Source organism: Lissotriton vulgaris, unplaced genomic scaffold, assembly GCF_964263255.1.
Source record: "Lissotriton vulgaris unplaced genomic scaffold, aLisVul1.2 SCAFFOLD_875, whole genome shotgun sequence".
NCBI classification, from domain to species: domain Eukaryota; kingdom Metazoa; phylum Chordata; class Amphibia; order Caudata; family Salamandridae; genus Lissotriton; species Lissotriton vulgaris.
The window spans coordinates 52,777-79,659 of record NW_028251487.1 but is presented as its reverse complement, the minus strand read 5'-3'; the positions used below and the strand labels follow the sequence as shown (position 1 = coordinate 79,659).

Genomic DNA, 26,883 nt, shown 5'->3' with positions numbered 1-26,883 from the left:
GTGCGAGGATGTTCTCTGGTTGACCTTAGAGTTTCAGAAAGTTCTGTATTTGTGCAAGGGCTTCAACCTTTAGTTTTTGACGGCTTCATGTGACTGACCCGCGGACGCCGCATGAATCTTATTTTATTAACATTAAATAAAGCATCCCATATCCAGTGCACTATTGCCCTTATCTTGTTTCCGATTCAGGGGTGAAACCTCTGCCAATAGGATTTTTTGTATGCCGAAATTCTTGGAGAAAAGACATTTATATTTAAAATTATTATAGTAGCATGTTCTCCATTATTTAGCATTTCAGATTTATTTTTGGTTTATGAAGCATAATGCACAACCTTAGACGTCGACACTGAGCACTGGTTAAAGTACAGAATTTCCGGAGAAATAACAACAATTCATTGCCGCAAGCCACCAAAAAGCAAGATTTGCCAGTTGAGTAATATCAAGATGGCAATTAAAGTTAGAATTAGCTTCTAATAAGATCTATGATGAATGCTGTTAAGGTTTTCAGAAATCACTTTACTTTGTCTTTTAAGTGATATTCTCTTGTTTCGTTTTCTAGCTCTGCCCTCACGGCCTAGTACATTGCAGTTCTTAATGTTTTTCTGCTCCAGGAGCTCTGGTTAAAGTTAGTGCTAGTTTTGGGCTCGTTTGTACCCGTATGGTACAACTTCTAATCATCTATGCTACTTCTCTTACTGCATAGAGTTGTTAGTAGCAGGATAATTGTGTTATTAGGTGATATGTTAATGCCCAACTAGTTTTACTAGGTGCTTCCCTAACACAATGTCCACACTCATTTGCTAGGTCATGTTAGTGTACACTTTAGCTCCTGTTCAACCTGCTGCACAAAATTGTACTTTCCTCCTCCTTGCTCCTGTGAATGTTCCCAGATTCTTTTCCTTAACTTTCTATTAACCATTGATTAAAGGTTTGCCTGTATAATTGGCATCAGTTAGTGCTGAATTGAGTGAACAACAGCCCAGTGATGCTGTTGATCAGGGGACTGCACTTTGAGTATCAGTGGTCTAGTAATATTAATGTATTCACTTAATGTGAACTTTATAAAAAAAATGTATATGGAATATTTGTCTTTCTTGGCGCAGGCACTTCAGGCTCCATGCCACATGGGGCACCTCTTGTAGTCCCGCCTCTTCACTGCTAGCCCTGTACTGAATGGTTAGCACATGGAGAGCTTCAAAAAGGTCCACCTCTACAGTCCATCAGTCAGTGTCCTCTTCATTCGTTCATTTCTGCAATAGCTGAAATACACATTACCCATTAGTTCCTGATTTAAACCCAACTCCGAGATGGGTCTTCCTTAGATTCGGAATGCAATCACTATATCTATCTATCTATCTATCTATCTATCTATCTATCTATCTATCTATCTATCTATCTATCTATCTAGCTATCTATCTATCTATCTATCTATTTATCTATCGTCACTCACTCTATCTATCTATCGCCACTCACTCTATCTATCTATCTATCTATCTATCTATCTATCTATCTATCTATCTATCTATCTATCTATCTATCTATCTATCTATCTATCACCACTCACTCTATCTATCTATCGCCACTCACTCTATCTATCTATCTATCTATCTATCTATCTATCTATCTATCTATCTATCTATCTATCTATCTATCTATCTATCTATCTATCGCCACTGCCACTCACTCTATCTATCTATCGCCACTCACTCTATCTATCTATCTATCTATCTATCTATCTATCTATCTATCTATCTATCTATCTATCTATCACCACTCACTCTATCTATCTATCACCCTCACAGCATCACTCTGTGCAACCATTCAACAACAACTGGTGCAAATATGTTCTCTCAATGTTTCAAGCTTTATTACAATTGTCACAAAAATATGTTAATATTTCACCTCTGTTCTTGGATTTTCGTCACAATAAAATACACTGAACATACTCTTCACAAAAGTTATTTACAATACTTTAAGCTATTGCTATTATAAATTACAAGAAATTGTATTTAAGTATTAATTCTTTAAAAAAATTAAAAGCCATTTGTATTTGTAATATGAATACATCTAAGTCACGTACTTACAAAACATGTTGCATTACAAATGCTATAGGTGTCACATTTGCAAAAGTTAAAAGTATTGGCATTGTAAATGACAAAGCTATTAATTTTGCTATTTTCAAGACCAACACATAAAAAATGTGTCATTTACAAAACCAATAGATCCAACTTTTCTAATGCGAGACCTATTGCATTTCCAATGCTTGTTTTTTTCAAGGGCCCTCTCGTTCTCCTTCTGCATGCTCCCTCAGTACACAGTACACCACATTCCTTCATCTCTCGCTCTGAAAATAAGTCCCCACATCCTAACAATATGTTTAGTCACTCCATCCACGATTTGCTTCCCACATACTCGGATGTATGACGATACAGCGCGGTCACACTGATCGCGCGCTGTAACATCGCGTCTGTAACATCGCCCCGTCCATTAGATCGTGAAGAAACACAACGCAGCCTTTTGCAACGCGATTGTGTTGCTTCCCATTGGCCCGAACATCACCCCGCAGTACATCACATCGCAGTACAAAACAACGCGTTTTTTTGTGTTTGCCGCGTGAACCCGCCTGTACCCCTGCCCCCCACCCGCACCCCCATCCCCCTCGACACAAAATCTTCTATTTTTATGTGTTCTTTTTTTGTGGTGTGTATTTATTTTCTAAATGGCTAATAATAGGTGGAAAGCTTCTGGCGGGACAAGTCAACAATCAATAATCCAAAATGAATTCAAAATATACTATTGCTCTGATTCATGTACCTCAGGCACTCATTCTAATGAGAGGTGAAAATAAACCTTATGCCTTGAACCATACAATAAGTAAAATATGACAACCATTGCGCCTGAACCGCAGGGGGCAAAACACCTCTCTAAAGAGATAACCGATCTGATTCAGTAATTATAAGGATATTTCGGTTTTAAGAAAAAACGCTCCCTCCTAAAATATAGTTCATGTCTCTCACTTCTGCATGAGAGGACAATAAAATTGTAACTCTTGCACCAATCACACTCAATCGTTGACCAGAACATAATGTTGCAATATAACCTCATTGCAAAGCACGAGCAGAAAAAAAGTCACAATGCGGCCATTGTGGAATATGGTAATCAGATGTGCATGCTAGGTGCAGCTACGCCGCCACTGTGGAATACGGTAATCAGATGTGCATGCTAGGTGCAGCTACGCCGCCACTGTGGAATACGGTAATCAGATGTGAATGCTAGGTGTAGCTACGCCGCCATTGTGGAATACGGTAATCAGATGTGCATGCTAGGTGCAGCTACGCCGCCACTGTGGAATACGGTAATCAGATGTGCATGCTAGGTGCAGCTACGCCGCCACTGTGGAATACGGTAATCAGATGTGCATGCTAGGTGCAGCTACGCCGCCACTGTGGAATACGGTAATCAGATGTGAATGCTAGGTGTAGCTACATCGCCATTGTGGAATACGGTAATCAGATGTGCATGCTAGGTGCAGCTACGCCGCCACTGTGGAATACGGTAATCAGATGTGCATGCTAGGTGCAGCTACGCCGCCACTGTGGAATACGGTAATCAGATGTGCATGCTAGGTGCAGCTACACCGCCACTGTGGAATACGGTAATCAGATGTGCATGCTAGGTGCAGCTACGACGCCACTGTGGAATACGGTAATCAGATGTGCATGCTAGGTACAGCTACACCTCCACTGTGGAATACGGTAATCTGATGTATATGCTAGGTGCAGCTACGCCGCCACTGTGGAATACGGTAATCAGATGTGCATGCTTGGTGCAGCTACGCCGCCACTGTGGAATACGGTAATCAGATGTGCATGCTAGGTGCAGCTACGCCGCCACTGTGGAATACGGTAATCAGATGTGCATGCTAGGTACAGCTACACCTCCACTGTGGAATACGGTAATCTGATGTATATGCTAGGTGCAGCTACGCCGCCACTGTGGAATACGGTAATCAGATGTGCATGCTAGGTGCAGCTACGCCGCCACTGTGGAATACAGTAATCAGATGTGCATGCTAGGTGCAGCTACACCTCCACTGTGGAATACGGTAATCCGATGTATATGCTAGGTGCAGCTACGCCGCCACTGTGGAATACGGTAATCAGATATGCATGCTAGGTGCAGCTACGCCGCCACTGTGGAATACGGTAATCAGATGTGCATGCTAGGTGCAGCTACACCTCCACTGTGGAATACGGTAATCCGATGTAAATGCTAGGTGCAGCTACACATTTTTCTGCACATTAAAAATAAAAGTTTACATGAAAACCACGAGTCTTTGGAATGGGGAACATCCAAGTGACACTGTGTAAAAGAGAGCACTTGACACACACTACACGTAAAAGGTTTGATTTTGAAGTTTTGCATAGCGCTTGAAACAAACTCACTTATGCAGCTAAGAAGTTAAAATCCATATTTATTCTTTTGAATGTTCGGGTCAACACAGCGAATTTCTGATATATCAGAGTACAGTGAGCACAAAAACAGTGAGACGGTACTGAAGGTTCTTCAAAAGGTAACTATGTGCTTTGATTAGAATAACCACTCTACTGACATTCCTGCATAGCATCTACTCTGGGTAAAAAAGCTGTTAGTGGTGAGGGCATAAGGGCAGTTCTGACCAGGGCATGGTGTGAACTAGTTTATTCCAATTGTCATCAGTCCAACCATCCAGCTTGGCAAGTTTATGTTTCCGAAGGTCTTGGATTTGATAAACAGTTTCGTGTATCCCTTCATGCACCGACCTATCCATCCACCACCCATCATCCATCTATCCACCCACCCATCCATCCACCACCCATTATCCATCCACCACCCATCCACCCATCCACCACCCAGCCACCCATCCACCCATACATCCAGCCACCCATCCACCCATCCATCATGCCTCCTTCATTCATTCATGCATCCATCCACCCATCCATCCACCCATACATCCAGCCACCCATCCACCCATCCATCCATCCATCCATCCATCCATCCATCCATCCATCCACCTATCCATCCATCCACCCATCCATCATGCATCCTCCATTCATTCATGCATCTATTCAGCCATCCATCCATCCATCCATCATGCATCCTCCATTCATTCATGCATCTATTCAGCCATCCATCCACCATCCATCCACCCATCCACCCATCCATCATGCATCCTTCATTCATACATGCATCCATCCACCCATCCATCCACCCATCCATCCAGCCACCCATCCATCCACCCATCCATCCATCCATCCATCCATCCATCCATCCATCCATCCATCCACCCACCCACCCATCCATCCACCACCCACCATCCATCCACCACCCATCCATCCAACCACCACCCAGCCACCCATCCACACATCCAGCCACCCATCCATCATGCATCCTTCATTCATTCATGCATCCATCCACCCATCCATCCACCCATACATCCAACCACCCATCCACCCATCCACCTATCCATCCATCCATCCACCTATCATCCATCCATCCACCCATCCACCATAATTCCTCCATTCATTCATTCATGCATCTATTCAGCCATCCATCCACCATCCATCCATCCATCATGCATCCTCCATTCATTCATGCATCTATTCAGCCATCCATCCACCATCCATCCACCCATCCACCCATCCATCATGCATCCTCCATTCATTCATGCATCTATTCAGTCATCCATCCACCATCCATCCACACATCCATCATGCATCTTTCATTCATACATGCATCCATCCACCCATCCATCCACCCATACATCCAGCCACCCATCCACCCATCCATCCATCCATCCATCCATCTATCCATCCATCCACCATCCATCATCCATCCATCCACCCACCCATCTATCCACCACCCACCATCCATCCACCACCCATCCATCCATCCACCACCCAGCCACCCATCCACCCATACATCCAGCCACCCATCCACCCATCCATCATGCATCCTTCATTCATTCATGCATCCATCCACCCATCCATCCACCCATCCATCCACCCATACATCCAACCACCCATCCACCCATCCATCCATCCATCCATCCATCCATCCATCCACCCACCCACCCACCCATCCATCATGCATCCACCCATCATTCATTCATGCATCCATCCACCCACTTGTGATAGCCACCGTTTATCAAATATTTACATCTGCGACATTATCCACTGTTTATTAAATATTAGCATATAAAAACATAGCCACTGTTTCATACATATCCAACATAGCCACTGTTTATTAAATATTAACATCTGCGCTGTAAATGACTTGATAGGAGGCTCGAACTTTGGTTGGCAGCACCAAAGTCGGCAGAGCTAGCCGTCAGACCACATCCTCTTCCTGTGATCGAGGCGGTAATTATAACACATATATACACGTTTTGTAGTGAAATCATTGCTTATTAAATGTTGCCACCTGTTTCTTAAATATTTACATCTGCTAGGCTGAGCAATGTCTTGTTGACACGATATGTTGTAGTACAAAAGGGGGTGGTGATGGACGGAGCATCTGAATCAATCAAACACTCACACCCAGTCAGAAGATCTGGGTTGAATCCATCACCGTTCTTTAGCCCACTCTGCCACCCCAGTTCAGACATGGCTATATGCAAATCAGTCTGACCCTGTGCCTCATGGGAACAGTCCAGCCCGAACTGCCAAGCTATGTCTTCCCTGGACCGGAAACAAGCTTCCGAGGACCGGTTTCTGGCATTCCAGCCGTCTTCAGCCCAGCTTGCTTGAATCCAGTGGCAAAGTGAGCAAGGGACTCACGTTTGAGCATACCCTGGCACACTTATGGCGGCGAAAAGCGGTACAAAAGGGGGTGGTGATGGACGGAGCATCTGAATCAATCAAACACTCACACCCAGTCAGAAGATCTGGGTTGAATCCATCACCGTTCTTTAGCCCACTCTGCCACCCCAGTTCAGACATGGCTATATGCAAATCAGTCTGACCCTGTGCCTCATGGGAACAGTCCAGCCCGAACTGCCAAGCCATGTCTTCCCTGGACCGGAAACAAGCTTCCGAGGACCGGTTTCTGGCATTCCAGCCGTCTTTAGCCCCGCTTGCTTGAATCCAGTGGCAAAGTGAGCAAGGGACGCACGTCTGAGCATACCCTGCCACACTTATGGCGGCCAAAAGCGGTACAAAAGGGGGTGGTGATGGACGGAGCATCTGAATCAATCAAACACTCACACCCAGTCAGAAGATCTGGGTTGAATCCATCACCGTACGATGGATTTAGGCCCAGATCTCTGTACTGGGGTGAATGTATGACATTGTTCTGCATTCTGTCCATCAATTGTTGTTTTTGCATTTGTCACCCCGAGTGGGATGGGTATGCTCAGACGTGAGTCCCATGCTCTCCACACCACTGGAGTCAAGCTATCCAGGCTGATGAAGGCTGATAGCCAGAAACTGGTCCTTGGATGCTTGATTCCGGTCCAGGAAAGACATGGCTTGGCAATTCGGGCTGGACTGTTCCCATGAGGCACAGGGTCAAGGCTGATTTGCATATGGCCATGTCTGACCTGGGGTGGTGTGGAGTGCAATAAAACAATGGATTTAGGCCCAGATCTCTGTACTGGGGTGAATGTATGACATTGTTCTGCATTATGTCCAGCAATTGTTGTTTTTGCATTTGTCACCCCGAGTGGGACGGGTATGCTCAGACTTGAGTCCCAGGCTCTCCACACCACTGGAGTCAAGCTATCCAGGCTGATGAAGGCTGATAGCCAGAAACCGGTCCTTGGATGCTTTATTCCGGTCCAGGAAAGACATGGCTTAGCAGTTCGGGCTGGACTGTTCCCATGAGGCACAGGGTCAAGGCTGATTTGCATATGGCCATGTCTGACCTGGGGTGGTGTGGAGTGCAAAAAACGATGGACTTAGGCCCAGATCTCTGTACTGGGGTGAATGTATGACATTGTTCTGCATTCTGTCCATCAATTGTTGTTTTTACGATATGTTGCAAGCACTCCTTGGCATCGCTAGTTTATTAAATGTTGGCAAATGTTTCTGTTTATTAAATATTGGCACCTATATACATATGCGAAGCTGAGCAAAGGAATACGCTTTCGAAGCAAATTCACAAATAGAAAAACATAGCCAGTGTATACCCACTGTTTATTAGCAAATGAATTTGCTTTCCCTGCGAGCCAATATTAACATCAGCGCTGTTTTACTGTTTATTAAATATTATCATCTGCTGTTCCTTTTCTATTTACATACCTTGGCATCCCTAGCGATGTAATCGCTAGCGATGTCTATGCTATTGCGATGTAGTACCATGCGTCCGGATAACGGGCCATATGTATCAAGCAAATTAGCATTCGCAAAGGCCGAAATTCGCCGAATTTCGGCCTTTGCGAATGCTAATTTGATAAATAGTATGTATGAAACATTTTTGCATCAAAATAAGGAATCGCAAAATTTGCCATTCCTTATTTTGCAATTGCACTTAAGGAATCGCAAAATTTGCGATTCCTTAAATGCAATGTATCAAAGAAAAATCAATGCAAAAATGCCCATAAGGATTCGCAAATTACCACCAACTTCTAGTTGGTAGTAAGTTGCGAATTCTTTTCAAAAAGCAATTTATTAAAAATCCAAAGGTGCCATATGACGCTCATACATGCCCTTAGGGCAAGTATGTGCGCCATATGCCCAAACATGTAATTTCCAGGGGTGCAGCAGGGTGTTCTTGTGACACCCCTGCACCCTTGAAAATATTCGCAATTTGCGATTAGCAAATTGCTAATCGCAATTTAGGAATGTTAAGGAATTGCTAAAAAGAATTTCCTACATACATACCATTTTGCGATTTCTAAATAGCCATTCCTTAAAAATCGCTATTTAGGAATCGCAAAACTGTATGTTGATACATATGGCCCAACATGCGTTGTCATGACGGCCGCGATGTAATGGTCGCGTTGCGATGGCAGCACGATGCGATCCATTCGTTCTAACGGGTGTTCCCCCTTCCTTAACAGCACAAGAATAACCATTCACTTCTGCACTACCCAGTAATTTCGGGTTCTGGATTAGCATGTTAAAGCACCTCAACGCCTCGTCATACGGCAGCAGTGCTACATAAATGCAATTTCACTGTAAATACCCTTTACGGCATGGCCGGTCTTGTTTATTGTCTCTATAATGTGCTGCACAGCTAAACACTTACACTGTTCCAAAGGCGAGACCTATTGGCTATGTCAATGCTTGTTTAAAGTAACATATAATAAATTAAATACAGGCATACTATAATTTTAAAACTCTTTATTACATTCATAAACACTGTATTTTGTAAAATGGCTTTATTGTTATACAAAAATATAACTTTAATACATTGTTTTATCATTTCCAAACATTTACCTTTTATATGTTTTTTTAAAAAATATTTATATTTTCTTTTTCTCTCAGATTCCCATTCATTTCTATGGGCAAAATATTTCTTTTCACTTTTTACTGTGGCCTTTATTTTTTACATCCTCTAGTTTTCTTGTGTTTCCTCCTACAATCACTGAAAGTTTTTTTAAAATACTCTTTTGTTCTATTAGCTAGTATTAGAGAATATAAATATTTTGCTTTTTTCAAGTGTATACATATACCTATATATTTTATTTTCACTCAGGTTTTTGTATATCAACATAAATAGAGTTTGCTTCTTGGTGCTATGTTTTCAGATTTAAGAGGGGTATCGAGTTTTAAATTTGACCTAATTCTCGTCCCTTGCACCCTTAATTTTATCAACAGAGGAATTTCTTTAAACTATGGCATCATTTGCAAGCCCATTGCACCGCCGGTGAGTCACTCTTTTGATGCACTGGCCAATATTTAGAAAGCCACGTAAAGTCACCCTGCTGACTTTTCATAGCCTCCTAAATATAGGGCCCTTTCACGGTTTACTCTGCGTGAAAGGGGCATCCATGGGTGTTGCTGTGGGTGTTCCCCTGCAACATCCATGGAAACTGACACATTCCCAGAATTACAGCGTTTTGTAAAGTTGGGAATGGGCCAGAATCCTATACCTCCCCATTCTCCAGCACACATAGAAAGAGGAACATGTCAATGATTGTTTTTGTTAAGGAAGGCGTTCCCTCCTGGACAAAAAGAATCATCCCCAGAATGCAGGCACCCTTGCAACATGACGCAAGGAGGGTGCATGGCAGCCAATTGTGTGCCAGCACCGGGGAAAACACTTGTATTGTTGTTAATACGACGCATCCTTGTGCTTTTAAAATAACGCAGTTCGGCGCAGTATAATGTCTTGCAGCGCTACGTCATTTTGTAGTATATGTGGCTTCTCAGTGGGGCCTTTTTTCACTCCAGGGAGAGAACCTACTTGTACCCACACTGGATAGTATTTCCTTCCTGAACAGTACAGAGATGCTCAGAATATCTAACCCGGTCACTCTCTGCTCTGTCCCTCCTCCCACATAGACTCATTGCAAACAGCATCTCTGTTAACATATTTCTGTTCCAAACCCAAATCATAAAACATTCTATTGCTAATGCTCGAGGCACCCACTTGAATTCTAAACATACCTAAAAAAATATTCTTATATCACCGCCATTTCAACCAACTGCACCCTCAGACCTGGAAGATTCAGTCTTTGAATACTCTCCATCAGCTCAAATCCGCCTCCACATCCATCAGCATCATCCACAAAAACCAACCCAGCCTCCACATCCATCAGGATCATCGACACAAACCAAACCAGCCTCCACATTCATCAGGATCATCGACATGGACAAACCCAGCCTCCACATCCTTCAGCATCATCGACAAGGACAAACCCAGCCTCCACATCCTTCAGCATCATCAACATGTGCAAACCCAGCCTCCACATCCCTCAGCATCATCGACATGGACAAACCCAGCCTTCACATCCTTCAACATCATCGACATGGACAAACCCAGCCTTCACATCCTTCAGCATCATCAACATGCGCAAACCCAGCCTCCACATCCCTCAGCATCATCGCTATGCACAAACCCAGCCTCCACATCCTTCAGCATCATCAACATGCGCAAACCCAGCCTCCACATCCCTCAGCATCATCGCTATGCACAAACCCAACCTCCACATCCTTCAGCATCATCAACATGCACAAACCCAACCTCCACATCCTTCAGCATCATCGATATGCACACACCCAGCCTCCACATCCTCCAGCATCATTGACATGGATAAACCCAGCCTCCACATCCTTCAGCATCATCGACATGGAAAAACCCAGCCTTCACATCCTTCAGCATCATCGACATGGACAAACCCAGCCTTCACATCCTTCAGCATCATCAACATGCGCAAACCCAGCCTCCACATCCCTCAGCATCATCGACATGGACAAACCCAGCCTCCACATCCTTCAGCATCATCAACATGTGCAAACCCAGCCTCCACATCCCTCAGCATCATCGATATGCACAAACCCAACCTCCACATCCTTCAGCATCATCAACATGCACAAACCCAACCTCCACATCCTTCAGCATCATCGATATGCAAACACCCAGCCTCCACATCCTCCAGCATCATCAACATGGACAAACCCAGCCTCCACATCCTTCAGCATCATCGACATGGACAAACCCAGCCTTCACATCCTTCAGCATCATCGACGTGGACAAACCCAGCCTTCACATCCTTCAGCATCATCGACATGGACAAACCCAGCCTTCACATCCTTCAGCATCATCAACATGCGCAAACCCAGCCTCCACATCCTTCAGAATCATCGACATGGACAAACCCAGCCTCCACATCCCTTAGCATCATCGACAAGGACAAACCCAGCCACCACACCTTTCAACATCATTGACATGGACAAACCCAGCCTCCACATCCTTCACAATCATCGACATGCATAAATAAAGCCTCCGATCCACAGTCGTCGCACACAACATAGGTCACTGCAGCATTTTATGCTTCATAGCGAAGTTCAAGCCCCATCACAGAGAGAGCTCTCTTCCCGGGGTTCAAAGTCCTATTCATTATATGAGTGGAAGCATCACGTACCTGAAGTAGCTCCTGGGACCTCTCGGGCTTCATGAGGATCCAACACTGAAAATGAAATGACACTTATTAATGTCAAGACTATCATAGACAAATAGAGTGATCCAAAAACAGTGTCCAATTTAATATGATTTCATGGATTATTCTTAGGTCGCCGTGATGTGGGATCTTAAGTAGTAACCAAAATCTTAGCCAGAATATGCAGGAAGGTTTATTTTCATGTTAGGGATTATTACAGGGATATTATTATGATGGGTTCAGGGCTATGACAATAATTCAACATGGTAGGGGTTGTGTTTGGGTCTTGAGTAGCCCAAACCATTGACTAATCAAGATCCACCCTCCTATGAGTGAAGGCAAGGACATCGGCCATCGGACAGATACCACATCAATGCCAGGTTGTAGGAAATAGGCGAGAAAGGCATTCCTGAGCACTGTGGAACAGATGCTAGACATGCAGCTGAGTAACAACAGGATATACCAATATTGTATACAACGTATCAGTTAAAAACAATACGCAAAGCTGCAGGAGAGGGCCAGCCGCTAAATGATCACAAGAGGTCTGTGATTTCTAGAACGCCATCCACAGAACTTGCTGTCCACTGGGTTTCTGACGGCTGAGCCTCAGATGGCTCTGCCATCATCAATCAATCAGTCAGGGTTCTTGTAAAGGGCAACTACTCACCCGTTCGGGTCTCAATGCTCGGGGGGGGGGTTGGGGGGGGGGTCTGCCGTTCAGTCAAAGAGCCAGATCTTGAGGTCCTTCCTGAATTGATACAGAGACAGTGATTGCCTGGTGTGTAGAGGCAGGGAGTCGTAGGTCTTCGCATTTGGATAGGAAAAGCATCTTCCTCCAGCCGTGGTCTTGCGGATCCGTGGGATGGTGACCAGGGCCAGTTGAGCGGAGATGTCTGGTGGGAGTGTGGAGGGAGAGGCCGTGGTAGAGGTATGCAGGTCCAGCATTGTGGAGGGCTTTGCAGGTGTGCGTGAGGAGCTTGAAGGTAAAAAATAATCATCTCGATCCAGTGTAGGTATCTCAGGTGACAGGTGATGTGGCGGCAACCGGGGGTGTTCAGGATGAGTCTGGCAGAGGCGTTCTGGATGTTCTGTAGTTTTTAGGAGCTTTTTGGTGGCACCAGCATAGAGTGTATTTCTGTCACCCAGTCTGCTGCTCATGAATGCATGGGTGATTGTTTTCCTGGACATGGTGGGGATCCACTTGAAAATTGTCTGAAGCATGCAGAGCATGTGAAAGCAGGAGGAAGAGATGGTGTTGATTCATAAAGAGAGTGAGGAGTCCAGGATGATGTCAAGGCAACATGTGTGGTCTGTGGGTGTGTGTTGGGTTCCAAGCTCCACAGGCCACCACGAGTCATTCCAAGTAGAGGCGGTGGAGCCCAGGATCAGGACTTCAGTCTTGTCTGAGTTGAGCTTTAGGCATCTGTCCTTCATCCAGGTGGCGACTGCCTTGAGCCCGTTGTGGAAGTTGCTCTTGGCAGCTGTGGATTTGTCTGGGAAGGAGAGAGCCATCTGGTTGTTGTCTGTGTGGGAGATGATGTTGAGTCTGTGGCTTCTGACGATGGCTGTAAGTGGGGCCGTGTAAATGTTGCAGAGGGTGGGGCTCAGGGAGGATCCCTGGGGCACCCTGCAGCTGGTCTCTGTGGGTTCTGAGTAGAACTGTAGAAGTCTGATTGTGTTTTGCCGGTGAGGAAAGAGCAGATCCATTCTATGGTTTTGTCGAGGATGCCGGTGTTGTGGAGTCTAGTGCAGAGGGTGTGATGGGAGACGGTGTCGAAGGCTGGCGAGCGGTCCAGTAGGATGATGGCTGCATTTTCACCTCAGTCTTAGAGGGAGTGGATGTTGTCTGTAGTGGCAAGGAGCATGGTCTAGGTGATGTGGCTTCTTCTGTAGCTGACTGGAAGAAGTCCAGGATGTGGTTCATTTCTATGAACTCGGAGAGTTGGGTGTTGATGGCCTTCTCGATGACTTAGGCTGGGAAGTGGAGTGTAGTGTAGTTCTTATATATTCCTATACACAATCTGCGCATTCGGATAACAAACTTTGGGTTTGGTGGCAGACTGGTTCTGAGCACCCCATCCGAGAATGTTTAGCTAGCTCACAGTGCCACTAGAATCTCCTCTTATCAGAGAGAGGATAGCTTCCAGTAACCTTAGAACATGACAACCCTGATCCCTCAGAATCATGGAACAATGTACTACTTTTCTCTCAGTCACTCGTGCTCTCTTATTCAGTCTCAGAGAGTGTACACAGAAGAAACAGTCAGGCGTGTTACAATAAGAACTTATTGCACAGTTGTTACATAGATGTACTGCAACAACCGGTAGTCAGTTTCAGATATTTATGATCAGCAGTACAGTGAATACAAGAGGATAGTACAGTTCTACCATCTTACAATAATCATGAATACATACATGAATATAAAATGCATGATAAAAAGAAAGCGCATACTCCTATGATGCCAGTCTAGATGTACCTAAGTGTACATAGCATGTGACTAGGTGTGAAGCCTAGAATCCCTCTAGGTTTTAGTCTAACCCCATTACCTGAAGTGAGAGAGTGTGGGATTCGGTCCTGGTCTCGAGTTGGACACCCAGCGAGGGATGTGTCCGACCACTGTCAGCTAGAGCGTCTGCATGCAGGAGCCTCAGCGTCTCTGGTCAGTGTGTCGGCCGGGAAGTCTCAGTTCCCACTAGCTAACACTAGCAAGATGTGCTGTATTTATGCAGAAAGTATCTAGGGCTCCTTTGTCCCTTGTTTCTTGTCTTAGACATTGTTGGATTTGAGGATGACGCATGGGATGAACCTTGTACATAGATATTATGCAGGTGGTGGAGCCCCTGACAGGTTTCCAAGAACCCTAATGAATATTCATTCATACTATGTGAGTCTATTGATGAAGTTATAGAACCCTATTGTTCAGGGAAAACCCTCCTTCTGTGCCCAGGACTAGAACTAGGTAAAGGTTCTTGTCCTGGGCACAGAAGGCTTGTTGCTGTATAGTGTAGGGGAGGAAATATAGGTGAAGGTGTATGATATTACCCAGGCCTATATTAGGGTACATATACGGAACATAACAGGAGCAGAGAGATAGGTCTGTAGTTCTTGAGGTCTGTCGGGTTGGCAGAGGGGTTCTTCAGCAGGGGGTTTATCTCTGCATGTTTCCAGTCTTCGGGGAAGGTGACGGGCTCAATGGAGCAGGTGATGGTGCTGCAGAGCTCAGGGGCGATGGAGGTGCCGGCTCTGTTGAAGATGTGGTGAAGGCAGGGATCCGAAGGGGCTCTGGAGTCAATGCTCTTCATGATCCAGAGGGTATTCACAGAGGTGAGAGTGGTCCAGCTGGGCAGGGTCTGCTGGGGTCTGGAACTATTGGGTACAATGGTTACAGGTGGGTCTTGGGTTCGTATATCTCCTTGATCTTGCAGTAGAAGTAGGTGGTGAGGTTGTCACAGAGGTCTTGAGAAGGGGAATGTCTCCTGTCTCTGTGCTGTGTTTGGCGAATTCTTTAACCAGGGCGAAGAGTTATTTGCTGTTGTGTGCATTTGTATTGATGCGTTCCTGTATAGCTCTTTTCTTTGTTGTGCTGATGAGGTGGTGTTGTGGGGTGACTACTGTTTTGAAGGCTAAGTGGTATGCCAAGATCTTGCTGTTCCTCCATTTTTTCTCCAACCATCTGCAGGTGTGCTTGGATGCTTGGAGGGTGGAAGAGAACCAGCTGGTTTTCTTGGAAGACCGCATGCCTGAGGGTTTCTCCCAGGAGATTATGAAAATAACATCTCCAGGCAACAAAATCAAGACTAGGTATCTAAACCTAAAACAGCATGGTCGTACTATGAAATGACTCAGTGTATATTAGACCCAAAATGAAAAAATTTGATTCATTTTACTGATATATTTTTTTCTCATAACAAAAATTCTTTAAAAACCTGTAGAGAATCATCAATAACTAGACAACATTAATTGAACACAAAACTAACAAAGAGTCATTACATATATACATATAGAAACATTCCCAATGACTATAAATAGAATTGAAATCAGATATCACATACATATAAAAGAATATTCATATAATACAAAGACAAAATAGTGGCAGATTGCTACATTTTCCTGTATGTATTTTCTACGCACGTTTCGGCGTATACAGCGACCTTATTCAGGAAAGCCACAAAGAATCCAGAATGAATGAATGAAAATCCAAAATAAGTGGATGGTTATTTTGATGGCTTAGATGGCTGAGTTGTTGCTATGGTGGCACTAAAGTCACACAGGCTAGGACGGTAGATTCCAGAACTTCAGAACAGTTCACGTCTCGTTTGACTCGCTGTAAAAAAGGTACTTGAGCCCAAGTACCCTACTGGGAAGCTCTCTAAGGTGAAGAGAGTACGGATTTCTCAAGTCAAGTCAAATAATCTTTATTCGGATAAGAATATCCATAAAAGCACAGTTCATCACCACCAATAAGAAATACAGTAATATTTTAAAACATATAAATATACAATATCATCCAATACAGCTACAAAATTAAAATAGAATTACAAATTAAAAGAGTTGGACGGGCCTAAAGACTAGCAGCATAAATGGCATAGTGCAAAATATGAATTTGAGGCAATCGTGCAAAATCGGCAACAGGTTGCAAATAAAGTGCAATAGATGCAATCAGTCAGACAAGTGCAAAATATGGCATTTGGGATAATTGTGCAAATCAGCAATAGTTTATAACTAAGGTGTAATACATTCAAAAAGTCAGCAGTAATCTTTCAAAGAAAGTGCGATATTACCATCTTACAGAGTTTATGCAACATTAGGATTCAATCATTGAGGCACGTGAGCGTACCGCAGCTTCTAAAAAAATACTTGCACGAAAAATCAAATCATCACTTCCTAATTTTAAAATCTCAGAATCTGCTAATTTAAAATCCATAATAGCATGTGCCTTGAAATAGGGAGCGAAATACTGTTTTGTGCATCTTACATCGAATTTGCAAAAGAGTAACAAATGTAACAAAGTTTGTTTGCTACCAATGCCGCAGGGGCAGCTCAATTGCTCCAAATTGTTGTTAAAGCCTATTGGAAAGCAGGGTGAGTATTTTATGCTGCCATGTCTAAGGCGGTAGAGTAAACTCCTTTTCCATCTCCCTATATTTTTCCTAAGATATTGCTGTGGCATATTATGTTGAATGCTCGGAGCCCCCAAAAGAGGCAAATATCTAATGATTGATGGTTTATTGTGCTCAATGTTCTATCTTTCTTTTTGGTACAGGTCATGAAGCGCGCCCCTGACTGAACTTATATTTATACCTTCCACTGCTGACGGGCTTAAGAAAATGTGCTCCAAATTCACGCTAGCTAGGCTATTTTTAACTGCAGCTAGCCAGGGGATGCTGCCACCCTTATCACACTTAAGGTAATCTATAATTATCTCCCTTGTTAAAATTGCTTCAGGATTCTGTCAGTATCTCATCTGAGCGTAATTTAGTTGCTTTTTTGTAGCAGGCTCCTCATCCACCAATCTCATCAGTATACCTAGGATCAGGAAAGCTACTCACGGTGGCAGAGCCTTTAGCATAGCAGCAGCCCATCTCTGGAATAGCCTCCCTATTGCAATCAGGAAAACAAACAAACTGATGCCTTTCCGCAAAAAGGTAAAGACATGGCTCTTCCCCAAAGTCTAATTGCCCCAAGAGTAATCTGCCCACTTCCCCCATTCTGCCCCATGATGCCCAGTTCTCAGTCGCACTTTCACAGCGCCAGGATGCCCGTAGGGTTGCAGTGCGCTTTAAAAATGTCATAAATAAATAAATAAATTTGACTAGAGTTATATCCCTGGGTGTAGCCGCTAATGCTACACGCAGTTCTCTATTAGCCCGCGAACAAGTGCTATCGAACCATCTGGGATTCTTGCTTAAATTAGTAGAAGGTTTAGAGATTATCAGCCTGATTCATGTACGGGCCGTTTTGCGTGGCCCTAATAGCGAATCATAGCGACTCGCTATTGAGGACACGCAAAACGGCATTCATGTAGGAATTGCTAAATCAATAGCGATTCCTACATGTTCTCTATTTGCGAGTAGCAATTTGCTACTCGCAAAAAAAGGAATTTCTCCCCATTCAATCCTATGGGCCAAAAGGCCCATAGGAATGAATGGGGAGTATCCCTTATTTGCGAGTAGCAATTTGCTACTCGCAAATCAGATAGCGATTTTAAGGGTGCCAGGGGTGTCCAAAGGACACCCTGTAGCACCCCTAAAATGCACATTTGGACAGGTGTTGCGCACACACATGTCCAAAGGACATGTGTGTGTGCAACATGCAACTTAGAAAAATGCTTTTAAAAGCATTTTTCTGAGTTTCTGCTATTTACCGACAGGTCTGACCTCTCGGTAAATAGCGGCCCAATTTTGCTAAATCGCAATTTTTGCAAGTGTCATGAATAGCATTTAAGGAATCTCTAATAGAGATTCCTTAAATGCTAATCCTCGCATATTTGCTAATTCCTCATTAGCGATTTTAGCATTTGGGATTGTGAATCCCAAATGCCAAAATTGCACTCGCAAAAGGCAAGATTCTGAGAATCTTGCCCTTTGCGAGTGCAATTTTGCTTCATGAATCAGGCGGTTTATGTTTAATGCCAGCACAAAGATCACTAAATGCCTTGATAATCTCCCCACCCGAGGTGCTACTTGACAAACAGATATCTATCAGTACAGGGTGTGATCTTATCATATGTGCAAAAAGGGCTTTATTTTCTATCCCCTTCCAGATCACTCTAGGTTTGTCAGTGGATGCTACCAAATATTTAGCTCCTATTTCTGTTTGAGCACTAAATTTAGAGGAAAGTCTAATAGTTGTTAAAATTGGGTTATGGTCACCTTGAATCGTGCATAAAACCTCAGCTTTTACTAAACAATTTACCAATGAGGATGATATAAAAATATAATCTATAGTAGATGAACATCCGCGACCTCTATAGGTGGGCAATAGACCCTTAATTGGGTTGACGACGACCTTTTCCATTACATTAATCAGATGGCGGGGGAATAAGTAGTTACGAAGTTCCTCCCCTCTTTTGCATGGGGTCGCCCTTGTAGTGATGTTATCAATAACACTATGCAGTCGTGCGTGAAAATCCCCACCTAGGAGTATTATGTCTATTTTGCCATACCTCCGCTCGTCATTCAGTTCATCAATAAATTCAAACAGCTTAGTAAAATTTCTATTTGGTAGTGATGTAAAATCATTATTATAAAAGTTAATTAAACATATCGAAGCCCCCCGTGAGTAAATAACGGCTTGAAAATTTGCATTATTTGTCGTTACAGGTTTTATACTGCCCTCAGCCGATATCTTTATCCATGTCGATAACCCCCCACACGGTCGGCCTATTTAGGGGCTAATTACAATACTATTGTAACACATGAATCCTTCTAAAAACAATTCATTTGTACACCAAGTCTCCTGAAACATCAAAATATCGTAATTACTAACCAGATCAATCCACTCCCTGGAATTTAGTTTGGATCTTAAACCTGCGATATTCCAACTTAAAACATTTATTTTTGAATCTGGGATTATGGGTTCACTAACAGCTGGGCATGATATTAAGGGGTCTACTGTCTCTGAGGTGATTCAATAGTCAATCCTGACTCTCCAGACTGGGCAGGGCAGTAAACCGATTTTGTGCGGTACAAGTTAGTATCAAAGGATTACGTGGGCCTAAGGGGGATTTATAGAAAAAGCCCAAAGGTAGTGAATGTATGAGGGTTGGGGCAGTATTGTGATTAACTTGTGCTCGCAATAGCCATTTCACCATGGAGGGACGTCTAAAATTCACGACTATACAGTCGCCTGGGATGTTCTTTTCTGAAGGTCCCACCCATCCTACACGTCGCACCATTAGGATTTCGTTGGCGTTCGCCATCCCTAGGCCCTTATACTTTGTTAGCCAATCAAAACTCTTATTTTTGAGTTGTTCCCATGATTCTGATTGGTCTTGCTTCAGGGGAGGAACACCAGCTAAAATTACAACATATGGGCAGGCTTCGGGGGGTAAGTTAAGGACAACTTTAGAAAAATTCCTGGCCTGATTATTCAATGCAGTTGCTATACTTGTAGGATCGGGAACCGACGGTACAGGTATAGCTGAAACTAAATTTCGTGACTGGCTGTTGCTAAAGGTCCCATTGCCAACGGCTGCCTTTGACGGGGACATCAGGTTGGGAGTGGATTTGAGAGAAGGGCTATCTTTAGAATTGCCACACTTGTCACATGCAGCGTTGACAGATGAAAGCATACTATCACCACTCGCCCTTAACGTGCCATGATCAATTACTTCCGTTTGCTTGTTGCCCCCCATAAGTTTATCAACAATGGTAACATTATTTTTCTTTGTATCCGGTTTCTTAACCAAATTTTCCAGTCTATCCAACTGTTTGAACAAAGCATTAAATTATTTATCTACTAGAATTTTCAAGCGGTCATAAACAGAGTCCATTATTGTGTCAATTAGAATATCGCCCGATCTTCCATGTGTACCATGTGCAATTACATGCTCCGTTTGTGTATGTGCGTTGTTAATTGCAACTTCGGGAGTGGTCAGGTCGATAGTATTATCCTGTGTTTGCTCAATGGGGCTTGCTGTGACAGCAGTAGATCCTCGCCTCCACATACTTAGGGGAGTTGGTTGAGTTTTTAGGCGAGCAGGCTGTTTCCTCTTACTGCTAGTGGGTTTAGTTACTCCTCGCTTCCTTTTTCCCCCCACTATTTTAGTAACCAAGGCCGAATCCCCACTACTGGCAATGACTTTGGGCCCCAATTGGCATTCTGGATTGTCCACAACACCATCATCAGTCCCAAGGTCCACGTGCAATATTTCTCGCTGGCTGGGGGTAGTGATCAGAACATTTGGGGATAATGGGAGTGGGATGGTTAAATTGCCCTGTTCAGCTCCATTAGACAAATGCAAGTTTGCTGCCAGAAAACCCATGGAAAGTCTTCTTTCGGTTAACTTAATTTCTGTTGAGACCATATTAACAGCTTCTACGAGCATACCTTCAATGATGGTAGCAGTTGAGGTCTTTGGGCCAGATATAACTGTACGTTTCCCCATAGTACTTGATGTCGCTCACCTTATGCTGAATCTTAGAGGGGTTGCCCGACCCGACCTCTGTCGGCCCCTGACGGCCACAGACGGCCCGCCCTTTGCCCGGGCTTAGCCCGGCGCCCGCCCGCGGTGCGCGAGGGGTGCGCGCCTTTTAGGGCCGCAGTGACGCCTCCTCCCTGCGCCCGCTCCCAGGGGCTGCTGGGGGATGAAGTTCTTTACCCGCCGTTCCCCTCACGGCTAGGGAAAGACGAGTGAAACAATGCTGCCGTTCCCCTCACGGCACGAAAGGTAGTGGGCAGCGCAGCGTTGTCGGCCGATCCCCTCACGGCTGTTTGAGAAGAGTGTGGAATTCTTAAAGATTGTCTCTCGCTGTTTGAGAAAGCTCAGATGTGTGGCTTGATGTGCAATATGCTTGACGTGTTGCAGGCGAGAGACTTGCTACTGTGGAAGTTGTAATGGATGCACATTCGGTGAGGCCATAAAGATGTATGGCAGGGTGGTTGTGACCGCATCCAACTTCCAGGTTTCCGGATCCAAAGATCTCTCTAAGTCTGCTGCAGAAGAGAGCAAACAACACGGAGAAATAATGATATTTCTCCTCGTTGCATCTTTCCTGGGAATGCGCAGCATTTTGATGAGCTCCAGGTTTACCAGTCTTAGTAAATCTGGGAATGCACCACAGTCCATGGGTTGATGCATGGGAACACCCACACTCGCCGCATTTATCACCTTTGTGGATCCAAGCAACGCAAAGCACTCCAGATTTACCAAGCCACGCAGGGCCATGCGAGGTCACGCAAGGCAGCGCCACGCAAGGCCATGCAGTGCCATGCAAGGCCAAGCAAGGTCACGCAAGGCCATCCAAGGCCATGCAAGGCCACGCAAGGTCACGCAAGGCAGCGCCACGCAAGGCCATGCAAGGCCACGCAAGGTCACGCAGGGCCACTCAGGGCCACGCAAGGCCAAGCAAGGTCACGCAGGGCCACTCAGGGCCACGCAAGGCCACGCAGGGCCACGCAGGGCCACTCAGGGCCACGCAAGGCCACGCAAGGTCACGCAGGGCCACTCAGGGCCAGGCAAGGCCACGCAGGGCCAGGCAAGGCCAGGCAGGGCCATGCAAGGCCATGCGAGGTCACGCAAGGCCATCCAAGGCCATGCAAGGCCACGCAAGGTCACGCCAGGCAGCGCCACGCAAGGCAATGCAAGGCCATGCAAGGCCACGCAAGGTCACGCAAGGCAGCGCCACGCAAGGCAATGCAAGGCCATGCAGGGCCACGCAAGGTCACGCAGGGCCACTCAGGGCCACGCAAGGCCACGCAAGGCCATGCAGGGCCACGCAAGGCCATGCAAGGCCATGCAAGGTCACGTAGGGCCACGCAGGGCCAGGCAAGGGCAGGCAGGGCCATGCAAGGCCATCCAAGGTCACGCAAGGCAGCGCCACGCAAGGCCATGCAAGGCCACGCAAGGTCACGCAAGGTCACGCAAGGCAGCGCCACGCAAGGCAATGCAAGGCCATGCAAGGCCACGCAAGGTCACGCAGGGCCACTCAGGGCCACGCAAGGCCACGCAGGGCCACGCAGGGCCACGCAGGGCCACGCAAGTTTGCCTTTCTTTGCTTGGTGAATCTGACTTAGGGATTGTGTTGTGGAACAACAAGGGCAGCGCGGTCCGTTCATAAATCCGGGCCCCGGTATATGGAATAGCATCCCCATCTCTATGAGGACTGCCCCAAAGATGCTCCAATTTAGGAAAAAGTTGAAGACGGGTCTCTTTAAAGAACTCTGTATCACCAAGCATTAACTCATCCCCAAACCGGCTGCCTCTCCTGTCACTTGCTGTCTTTGACCTTGTACAGCGCTCCGCTGCTTTGTGTTGAGATTTCTGCAATAGCATACCATGTACATGTAAATGTAAATGTAGTTGAGCTTATATAGCGCACAGCTACCCGCAGTGGGTTTCCCGGCGCTTGCTTAGGGAACCCGTCCTGATATTCCCCTGTGTGATAGCCCCAGCAGGGTATCCACAAGGTGAAAGTCAGGCATCCCACCGCGAGGGGCCGTAGTGGAGATTAAGCAAGCTATTGCCCAGAGTCGCAGAGTGTGAACCCGTGAGTCAAGTAGGCACCGGAACGAGAATTATCGAGTCCGTGGAATTTTTGAGCCCAAGACCCGCCGAGGCGGGGAATTGAACCCTGGTCCAGGGCCGATCTAAGCTTCCGGGTCTGCCGCCTCTAACCCCTGAGCCACACTTCACATGCATACGTTTGTCACTTCTCTCACCTGTGTCTGTGAGTACACAAATGAGCATTTACTAAAGAATTTAGTCGATCTGTCTATTCTTCAAGAAACTAACAATATGTGTGAATAGGCAGTTCTGTTGTATTAAGGTGCCTCTACCACAAGGTCAAAAGTAGGAATACGAGTGTGAGGTACGCGCCGTGAATGTTACCAGGCTTCAAGGCTCACGGGCATTGGTGAAAGAAGAGAGGAGCGCATTTTTAAAGTTAGCCCATCCCATCTGTTCCTTTATTCATGATGGCGATAACTACAGTATGACACTAAGGCCCAGGTGTACAAGTGTGTCACAAGTGCAGCGCAGAAGCCATGAATGTATTGCAAGCCAGAGAGAAAACACAACAGTGCCATACCTACAGAGATATGGCTCTCTCCTCCCATCTCCCTAGTGCAGGTGCACCACGCACACACCTTTCCGCCATAGTGCAAGGGTGTGTGCATGAGTCTTGCATCGGTTTCGTACTGGAAGGCTCCCAGTCAAGTACAAAAAACTATGACTAGGCAAGCTTTAAGACTTCTCCTACTTTGAAGGGTAAAATCCTGCCTTTTAATGGTAGTGTTTTGCATCAAAAAGCGTGGGCGGGGCGGTAGCATGGAAATGGCCATGAACCACCAATGGAACGGCCCCGTGCCTCTCAGCAACACAAGGCAGCTCTTCGCCCTGGTTTGCAATACTTTTCCTTACAAACCAATGCAAATACCAGTGTGCGTTGGTTTGAAAATTCCCAAAAAGGTTCTACATGGGTTTACTGGTCTGCATTGTAAATCTTTGCCTTGGTCTTGACATCGCCTCCTACGAGTCAAGTCTTTAAAGCTCGTCCAAGGCACTCCAGAGAGCCAAAGACTATTGAGACCATCTTTCCAATGTAGAACTAATACCCAGAATTGTGGTCAGTAAGGAGCACGTGCAATGTGACCTCTGATAGTGCCGGGTGGCCGATACCACTTCATGGATGTTGGAAAAGTCGTGACAAGGCCTGTTACAGCTCTTCACATAGGATTGCATGAGGTTGCCCCACTCCTCTCGCGATACTATAAGAAGTTCGATCATGCACCAGCAGAGGTAGTTATGGGCGGGGCAACTGCACCACAAAAGCACTAAAAAAACAACAACATGCAGGCTCCAAGGAAGACTCTCTGAGGTGCTTAGAGCCGAAATAAGACCAAATATACTTGGAGGAGGCCCGATGTGGACCCGGCCAAATCTACCTGTTGCCTTGTGGGGGTGAGAGCCTGTCCGCTGCCTGCAGTTGCGGAGCATCTTGCCAGCTGTCCGCCTGCCTCCCGCCACCTCGCTCCTTTCCCACCACCGGAGCGCGGCCACCGAGCGGAGAGCGGGCCAGGGGACTCCAACCCCCAGAAGCCCTTGCGGCCCGACCAGCAAACGACCGCGCCAGGAGGCGCATAAGACCAGCGTCAGCCCCTGCTGAGTGGGGGACCCGGCCAAATCTACCTGTTGCCTTGTGTGGGTGACATTTGACTATTTGGGGGTCACTCTTAATGATAAGATGGACTGGTCCTCACACGTAGCCAGGGCAAACCTAAAATTATCACAATCCTCGGGTGGCATTTTAAAAGTTTTTAACAATACATCCCAGAAACTAGTGGGTCCGCCGGTTGAGATATATAAAGTGCAGGCACGCGGGGGCCCGATCTATGGGGCGGACCTCTGGGGGCACGCCAGCACACCCTCACTTTCCCTTACGGATAACAGCTTCATCAGACGGATCCTGCGACTCCCCAGTAGCACTCCCTTAACCCCCCTAAGGTTCGACTTGGGATTAGTCCCTATACAGGATATTATTTCGAACCGTCCACTCCTATACTGGAGAAGGCTATGGCCCACTCCAGAACTAGAGAGTTTCAGAGAGGATTTGCGTGATCTTCTGTCTGTAAGTGGAGCAGGAAATATCCCATGGCTGAATTATATCAAACATCTTACTCTAGCACTTGGAATGGGGGATCTGTGGACGTCTCCTGAGGCGGCATGCACCCAGATTTCTAAAAAAATCTTGGAATCTGGCCCTAAACCAACATCGTCACGCCAGTGTATTTACAAATCCTTCTATGGGCAGGCTGACAGAGCACTTTCTTGACTTCAAGGCACTCCCAGGATTCAAGAAATTCTTGGATGATATCCAGTCCTTGCTGGCCAAGAAGCTGTACATCCAATTTAGGCATGGCTCACTTCCGCTTAGGGGTTTCACCCATAAGTGGACTAGGAGCACACAATCAGTGAGCACCTGCCCCGGGTACGGGGCTGCAGAAGAGAAAGATCAGCACGTCCTGCTCTTCTGCCCCTCGTACCGTGGCGCGAGGGCCAAATGGATAGTTCAGTTCTGCAGGTCCAGGGGTCTTAGAGACTTTAGGGTAGTACTGAGAATCCTAAGAACGGACACCACGGCCTTGGCCGTGTTTGCAACATCAAGGTTTCTTATATCCATGTGGTATACTAGATGCACAATTCTAAAAGGAAGTCCAAAACCACTACCCAATAGCTAAGGGCTTTCTCCCTGATCATGGTAAAGGTACTCACTGTGTGGGGCCGTATATCTTTTATTCGATGTCTGTTATTATGAGATGGGTGTACTGTTTTGTATTGTTTTTAGCTTTTTGTACATTTTGTGACACAGTTTTTATTGTGATCTTTTTAAAATAGTTTTAATTCTCTTTTTAAACTAGACCATGAAATTGTAAATTGTCTTTTTATGGTCTTTAACCGAAATATAAGCTTTGACTGACTGACTGAATCCTGCAACAGTGCTGGCTTAGAAAAATCTTTTTTATTATCCTCTAAGTAAGAAAACCAATGAAAATGTTTTAAATTTGGCCAACAAGGTGGACCTTGGAGTGTGATTTTGATGGATCTTACCCTCTTACCTCGCTGTCGCTCTTCTCTGAGTCTGGCTGCCGCCTCCATCAGGCTGACCCTGGTGAAGGCTTCGATGGTCACATCAATGGCTGAGTCCGAGCCGTAGTACTGTACAAGAAGGTTCTTGGTGTCAATCTGGTCTGCTTTCTCCAGGATTCCTTGTGGAATGTTTCGCTGTCCTTTGAAGTTGATTTCTGATAATTTATTTTTAAAGGTCTTGAAGTCAGCTTCGTAGAGGTTCTGCAAAGCGTAGAGCAGGACGTCCCCAGATGTGCCCCCTCTGTCCTCCATGGTTCATGTGAGGCTCTGTCTGAAAAACATGTTGGGACGTAAAAAGAAGGCTGGTCTCAAACTCGAGAGTCACAGAACTCAGATACATGTTAACAAACTTCTCGAATGTGCACAATGTGTTTCACTTAATGGATGAAATCTACATAATATAGCGCTACTGTTGACCCAGTAGGGCATCTTGGAGCTGTAGTTGGTGCGCGGCTATTAGAAATATTCATGTCCACTCTAATGTAGAGTG

The 26,883-nt window shown here is 45.5% G+C and overlaps 1 protein-coding gene across 1 annotated transcript in view; it reads right to left on the bottom strand.

Moving 5' to 3' along the window:
* The window catches only part of LOC147662871 (pyrin domain-containing protein 1-like), a 76,508-nt gene extending 49,841 nt beyond the window's left edge, over positions 1-26,667 (bottom strand). Inside the window, exons 1-2 of the mRNA XM_086950834.1 lie at positions 26,363-26,667; positions 12,071-12,115 (exon numbers count right to left, since the gene is read on the bottom strand). Coding sequence (XP_086806960.1) covers positions 12,071-12,115; positions 26,363-26,645 — 328 coding nt within the window. The 5' untranslated portion in view covers positions 26,646-26,667. The remainder of the gene's footprint in view (positions 1-12,070; positions 12,116-26,362) is intronic.
* Positions 26,668-26,883: the final 216 nt, after the last annotated feature.